The sequence below is a fragment of the Nicotiana sylvestris genome, chromosome 5, assembly GCF_000393655.2.
Source record: "Nicotiana sylvestris chromosome 5, ASM39365v2, whole genome shotgun sequence".
NCBI classification, from domain to species: Eukaryota; Viridiplantae; Streptophyta; class Magnoliopsida; order Solanales; family Solanaceae; genus Nicotiana; species Nicotiana sylvestris.
In genome coordinates, this window is record NC_091061.1 from 127,627,542 (window position 1) to 127,634,443 (window position 6,902).

Consider the following 6,902-nt stretch of genomic DNA (forward strand, 5'->3'; position numbering starts at 1 on the left):
CTATCTGATATGATGGAAACAGGCACACCGTGCAACCGGACTATCTCCCAAATGAAAATCTGAGCCAACCTCGCTGAAGTATAAGTAGTCAGAACCAGAATAAAGTGTGCCGACTTGGTCAACGTGTCAATAATGACTCATACTGTATCAAACTTCTGCAAGGTTCGGGGCAACCCAACTACGAAGTCCATAGTAATGCGCTCCCACTTCCACTCAGGTATAGGCATCTACTGAAGTAGGCCACCTGGCCTCTAGTGTTCATACTTAACTTGCTCGCAATTCAAACATCTAGCCACATACTCTACTATGTCTTTCTTCATCCGCCGCTAACAATAATGCTGCCTCAAGTCACGATACATCTTCGTATCACCTGGATGAATGGAATACCATGAACTATGTGCCTTCTCTAGAATCCTCTCCCGCAGACCATCAACATTAGGAACACATAGGCGACCCTGGAGTCGCAGAACACCATCCTCGCCAATAGTAACTTCCTTGGCAGTACCTTATAGACCATCTCTCTAAGAACTGCCAAATGTGGATCATCGAACTATCGGGCCTTGATCTGCCCCAATAATAATGACTAAGCAGCAACACGCGCTAGGACCCAGCTGGGCTCTGAAATATCTAACCTCACAAGTCTGTTAGCCAAGGACTGAATGTCCAAAGCTAATGGCCTCTCCTCTGCTAGAATGAATGTCAAGCTACCCATACTCTCTATTTTCCTGCTTAAGGAATCCGTGACCACATTTGCTTTGCCTGGATGATAAAGAATAGTGGTTCCATAATCCTTTAGTAACACAAGCCATCCACGCTGTCTCAAATTGAGATCCCTCTGCTTGAACAAATGTTGCAAGCTGCGATGGTCAGTGTAAACCTCACATGACACCCCATACAGATAATGCCTCCATATCTTAAGAGCATGAATAATCGCCGCCAACTCTAGATCGTGCACAGGATAATTCTTCTCATGAATCTTCAGCTGACGCGAACATATGCAATAACGCGCCCTTCCTGCATCGATACACAACCCAAGACAATGCGTGAAGCGTCGCAATATGCCGTATACATCCCCGAACCAAAAGGCAACACAAGAACTGGTGTTGTAGTCAAAGCCGTTTTGAGCTTCTAAAAGCTCGTCTCACAATCATCAGACCAGTAGAAAGGAGCACCATTCTGGGTTAATCTAGTTAGAGGTGATGCAATAGATGAAAAATCTTGCACAAATTGACGATAATAACCTGCTAATCCTAGGAAACTCCTGATCTCGGTTACTGAAGTAGGACGTGGCCAACTCTGAACTGCCTCAATCTTCTTGGGATCCACCTTAATACCCTCTCCTGACACAATATGTCCCAAGAATGCCACTAATTCTAGCCAAAACTCACACTTGGTGAACTTAGCATATAGCTTTCGCTCTCGCAAGGTCTGAAGCACTACTCTCAAATGTTACTCGTGCTCCCCCAGGCTACATGAGTATATTAAGATGTCGTCAATATAGAAAATGACAAACGAATCAATATATGGTCTGAACACCCTGTTCATCAAGTCCATAAATGTCGTTGGGGCATTAGTCAAGCCAAAGGACATCACCAGAAACTCATAATGACCAAATCTAGTACGGAAAGCAGTCTTTAGAACATCTAAGTCCCAAATCCTCAACTGATGGTACCCTGATCTCAAGTCGATCTCGGAGGATACCCTAGCACCCTACAACTGGTTGAACAAATCATCAATGCATGAAAATAGGTACTTGTTCTTGATGGTAGCCTTGTTCAACTGGCGATAATCAATGCACATCCGCATGGTCCCATCCTTCTTCTTTACCAACAACACTGGTGCACCCCAAGGTGATATACTTAGTCTAACAAACACCTTTGCTAATAACTCCTCAAGCTGCTCCTTCAACTCTTTCAACTTTTTCGGGGCCATACGATACGGTAGAATAGATATAGACTGGGTAACTATAGCCAAATCAATAAAGAAATTAATATCACGATCTGATGGCATGCCTGGAAGGTAAGAGGGAAACACATCAACGAACTCCCAAACTACCGGAACTAAATCAATCGTCGGATACTCTGCGGTGGCATCCCGAACATAAGCTGGATAAGCCAAACAACCTTCTCGACTATATGTCGAGCCTTCAGAAAAGAGATAACCCGATTAGATATATCAACTGAGGAACCCTTCCACTCCAACCTTGGTGACTCTGGCATTACTAATGTATCATTCTTGACATGGCAATCTAGAACGGCGTGATATGGGGATAACCAATCCATGCCCAGGATGACCTCAAATTCGATCATATCAAGTAACAGAAGATCTGCTCTAGTCTCGAATGTGACCATACAGGACCAGTAGATCCGATCCACAACCACAGAATTGCCCACAGGAGTGGACACGTGAACAAGAGTTCCCAAAGGCTCACGAGGAACAACCAGGAAATGAGCAAACAGAGATGACACATATGAATACGTAGACCCTGGATCAAATAGCACCGAAGCATCTCTACCACAGATGGAAATAATACCTGTGATAATGGCATCTGAGGCTAATGCACCTGGTATGGCCCGAAGGGCATAGAATCTGGCTGGAGCATCGGCTGGCTGGCCTCCACCTGAAATTAGTAGTAGCTGGATAACCTCTCCCCGCATGGACTCCACCTCTAGGACGGCCCCTACCTATCTGTCCCCCGCCTCTGGGAGGCTGGGCAACCGGTGCTGAAATTACGGGCTGCTGACCCTACTATACTACCTTGCCTCGAAGTTTGGGGTAGGTCTTCTTCATGTGACCAGGATCTCCACACTCATAAAACCCTTCGGCACTACAGCCTGTTGTTCGGAAGCCTAGCCCCGATGGCCTGAATACCTACCGGAGGAACTCTGAATAGTTGGTGGACAATATGAACTCTCTAGCATAGCACTGAAATAGGAACCAAAAGAACCCTGGGGACCTGAATGCCCACTGAAGGGACCCTGAATAGCTGGCGGTCGGTAGGAACTCTCTGGGATGGCACTAAAATAGGGGTGCGTTGGAGCACCTCGAGGAGGTAGTGGTGCTGAATATGGGGGCCTGCTAGGCTGACCCCTCCCAAACTGACCTCTGCCCCTAGCCGGGGCACCTCTGAACTCTCTAGAGAATCGGTCCCCCGTGTCCTGCTGCAAGTGCTCTCTACCTCACAGACGGTAGCCCTAAATCCTCCGAGCAATCTCCACTACTAGCTGATAAGGAGTCCCCATGTCCACCTCTCGGGCCATGTTGGCCATAATGCCAGAATGCAACCCTGCAATGAACCTCCGCACCCTCTCTTCGTTAGTAGGAAGTATCATCAGTGCATGGTAGGATAACTTAGAAAACCTCACCTTAAAGTCTGTCACAAGCATCTGACCTTGCTCAAGCTGCTCAAACTGATACAGTAGCTCTTCCCTCTCAGAGGGTGGGATATACCTGTCCAGGATTAACTATGTGAACTGTCCCCAAGTGATGGGAGGAGAACCTGCAAGCCTGCCAAGAATATATGACTGCTGTCGCGCCCTCTTTTTCTCGCGAAATTGGGTTTATGACATTCGAGAGGACAACTCGTTCCTTTTTGGGAATTGGGTTTGGATTGAAGAGTCGCCACTTAATGATTAAAGTGCATTAGGACACTAAGAAGGATTTTGATTTAGAAAACCAGAGATTGGGTAAGGGCTAGAAATTATCTCGAGAGAAAGGTCTTAGGCACCCCTCGAGATCTACTAGTGTGGTTCTCGGCCATGCTACAATTGTGACTTTAAATGCGAACAACAAATAGACACGTAAGGGTTTCCAATACAAAGAGGGTTTTCACATAATGGTTGCAAGTAGTTGAAGTTGAGAGAAAATAGAGAAAAGCTGAAGTTGAAGTAGTTAAAAGAGCTCTGAAAATAAAGCAAACAAGTAAGAAAAAAAGAGGGAGGTCCTAGGTTTACAAATAATATGGATCACATCAATGCAATAACCGGTAATCACTCCTCAGGAGAGGGGTTACACGTGGTATTAGCGCACCGGTCATCATATCCATATCTACCCTTTCCCACCTCGTTAAGGTATTAAAGCGCGAAATGGTTTCGTTACTTATTGCATGCTATTACCCACCCGGATCCTATCAGTCCCGGAGGCATTTGGGACTACTAGTCCTAAAGGGAAGGGAGATTTGGGCTTTTGGGTTTAAAAGGACAAAATCTAAGGCGACAATCAAAAATACGTAGAGCAGTTATGGGGAAACATATAGCAGTTAATGGCTCAAACAGGCCTCCTCAACTTAAATACAGATTGTTTAGCATGCCTTGCACGTACTGATTATGGTCTAATTAAACTAAAAAGGGTGAGGCAGACTGATTTATTACATATGTCAGATAAGAAATCCAAATCAGACCTGCCTGCTGGTTGTAATTAACGAAGTCTGATTCATCTAGCTAATTTACCTTATGGATTGCTTAGGTGAAACCTATAGGCATGATATCTATTAATGCAGAAGTATACTGATTCTAGAGAAGAGGACTTATTAGTTATAGAAAACATAAGTTCTGCAAATATTAAGCAATGCTACTACTGATTTTTAGACTTATAAGCGAGATAGAAGATTCAGATTTGGTTGATTACTCCTATAGGCATACTTTCTAGGCGTTATTGATTTTTAAACGTTGGTAGAAGTGCAGAAGTCCTATAGGCATGGTATCTAGAATGTTGATTGTTATTTAAACCTATAAACCGTTTGCCTAGTGATAGATGCATATGCAAAATTCAGGAAGTCCTATAGGCATGTTATCTATATGATATGCAGCGTTTGGGAATGCAGAACCTATAGACATGTTTTCTATATAAAATGCAGATCCTATAGACCTGGTTTCTACGTGAAAATGCAGATCCTATAGACATGGTTTTTACGTGAAAATGCAGATCCTATAGACATAGAATCTATATGAAGTGCAAAAACCTATAGACATGATTTCTATGAAATGCAGAAGTGCAGAAACCTATAGACATAGTTTCTACATATGAAATGCAGAAGCGACAGCTGAGCAGGATATGAGTGCAGAAATATAACAACTCCCTATGAACATGATATCTACCCCTTTTGCATGCATGATTGACCCTCCCCTTTTCACTAAAACCCCCATAAGTTATTACAAATTATTACAGCCCGAGAAAATAAATAAAAATTACATCAGAAACTTAAAATTCCAACCAATGAGAGCCTGATTTAAACTTCTATCTGAAGCATGAAGTAAACCAACTCCGAATATCAAATTTCCAAAGCCTTTCTCTTATTTGGGATGTGTCAGAGTTCCCTAAGAGTTTCAAGTGGACTCTGAGCCGTATTTACACCCAAATATATTGCAGAATTGAGTTATAGTACAGTGTGGAAGGGCTAGCCCTCGAATGTCCAAGTTCAGAGGGAACTCAAGGTCCCAAAGCAAGGCTCATAGGAGGGGGGAAGAACTTAGAATCTAAGAGAGAGTGTAAGTGCAGAGAGGGGATTTTGGGGGAAAGCCAAGACAAACTAGTGGTCATACCTAACAATTGGAGTGCCGGCACACCCCAACCAGCCAATTAGCCACATTGTTTGTGAGTTAGGATTCCTTAAGGGATCAAGTCCAGACTGAGCAACAACTTGGTTGTTGCCATGTTCTGAACTTCAACTCAAACACATAGAAGGAGACAGGGGTGCAGGGATTCACAGTAGAAACATATGCTAATTAACATTAAACATAAGCAGTAAAGCAGACAGGGGTGTAGAAGCTATAAAATAAACACATTGGGATGAGGCTGTAAATCAAACTAGAACATACCAGTTTCAGGGAAACAAGAAAAGAAAGCAGTACTCTTGTGAAGCCAAAGTGCAAGCAAATAGTCAGAATGCTATGATTGGAGAACTATGATACTTGAATAGTATAAAAGTGTTAAATTGAGAGTCTGTTGGTGAGAAAGGATCTGTGCCCCTTTTATAGTGTAGAAGGCAAGCAAACTAAGGTAGGAGAATAGTTTTAAAATCAATTATAAAAGTTCCCCTTTAATTGAGGGATTCTGATTTCAAACGAGTAAAATAATTAAGGAAAGGGATTGATTAAAACCTTTTCCAAAGCAGTACAAGAAGGGTAAATACACAAAGATTTATTTAAGGCAAAAGTCTGGTAGCACATAGTTTGTGCAAATAAGGAAAGGAAATTAATTAACAGCCAGTAAATCACAAAGTCTGAATTTTGGTATGAATGAATCCAGTCAGAAAATGTGAAGAAAGGTTTTACTTAAGGAATATCAGTAACAATCAATCAAACCTAAAAAAAGGATTCTGAATCAATCATAAGTTGGAAAACCTTTTCGGAAGAAAGAATTCATCACACATATAAAAACATACAACTATGCTTAAGCACGAAGAGCTGTCATGCTAATCAGTAGAAGAGTCTAGCATAGAAGAAAAAGTTCAGAGTCGTAAACAAAGAAATTTAAACTTAGTGCACAGACTCAGGATGAGTTTGAGAGAGTCAAGGGTTCCAAAATAGAACCCTAGTCCAAACACAAGATCAAAACTCACCAAAACCCCCAAATTCTAGGGTTTCCCAACCCGAATCAGGCACAGAGACGAGGAGGCAAATAATTGAAACAGGCTCTGAGGTCTCTTTCAGAGACTCCTGAGAAAACAAACAGATACAATAGCGAGTTCGAAGCAATAGAGTGAAGAAACTGATTCGAAGCATAGTGAGAGTAGAGGGAACATGTTTAAGAAAAACCTTTTAGAAGGGACTTAAATAGGGTTCAGAAGAGAAAAGAGATAGTATAGCATTTAAGAAAACAGTAGAAGAAACATGTTTAAAGGGAACTCAAATAAAGGTCCAGTAAAAGGCAAACAAAGAACTTAAGAACTCAGTAGGAAATAC

General features: G+C 42.4%; 1 protein-coding gene across 1 annotated transcript; it reads right to left on the reverse strand.

Annotated features, from left to right (window-relative positions):
• Positions 1 to 583: 583 nt before the first annotated feature.
• LOC138869292 (uncharacterized) lies at positions 584 to 2,657 on the reverse strand. Its single transcript, XM_070146899.1, has 4 exons — positions 2,081 to 2,657; positions 1,828 to 2,012; positions 1,623 to 1,710; positions 584 to 1,014 (listed from the first exon to the last, which is right to left on the reverse strand). The coding sequence occupies exons 1-4, from the start codon at positions 2,655 to 2,657 to the stop codon at positions 584 to 586; spliced, it is 1,281 nt and encodes a 426-aa protein (XP_070003000.1).
• Between the last annotated feature and the right edge of the window lie 4,245 nt (positions 2,658 to 6,902).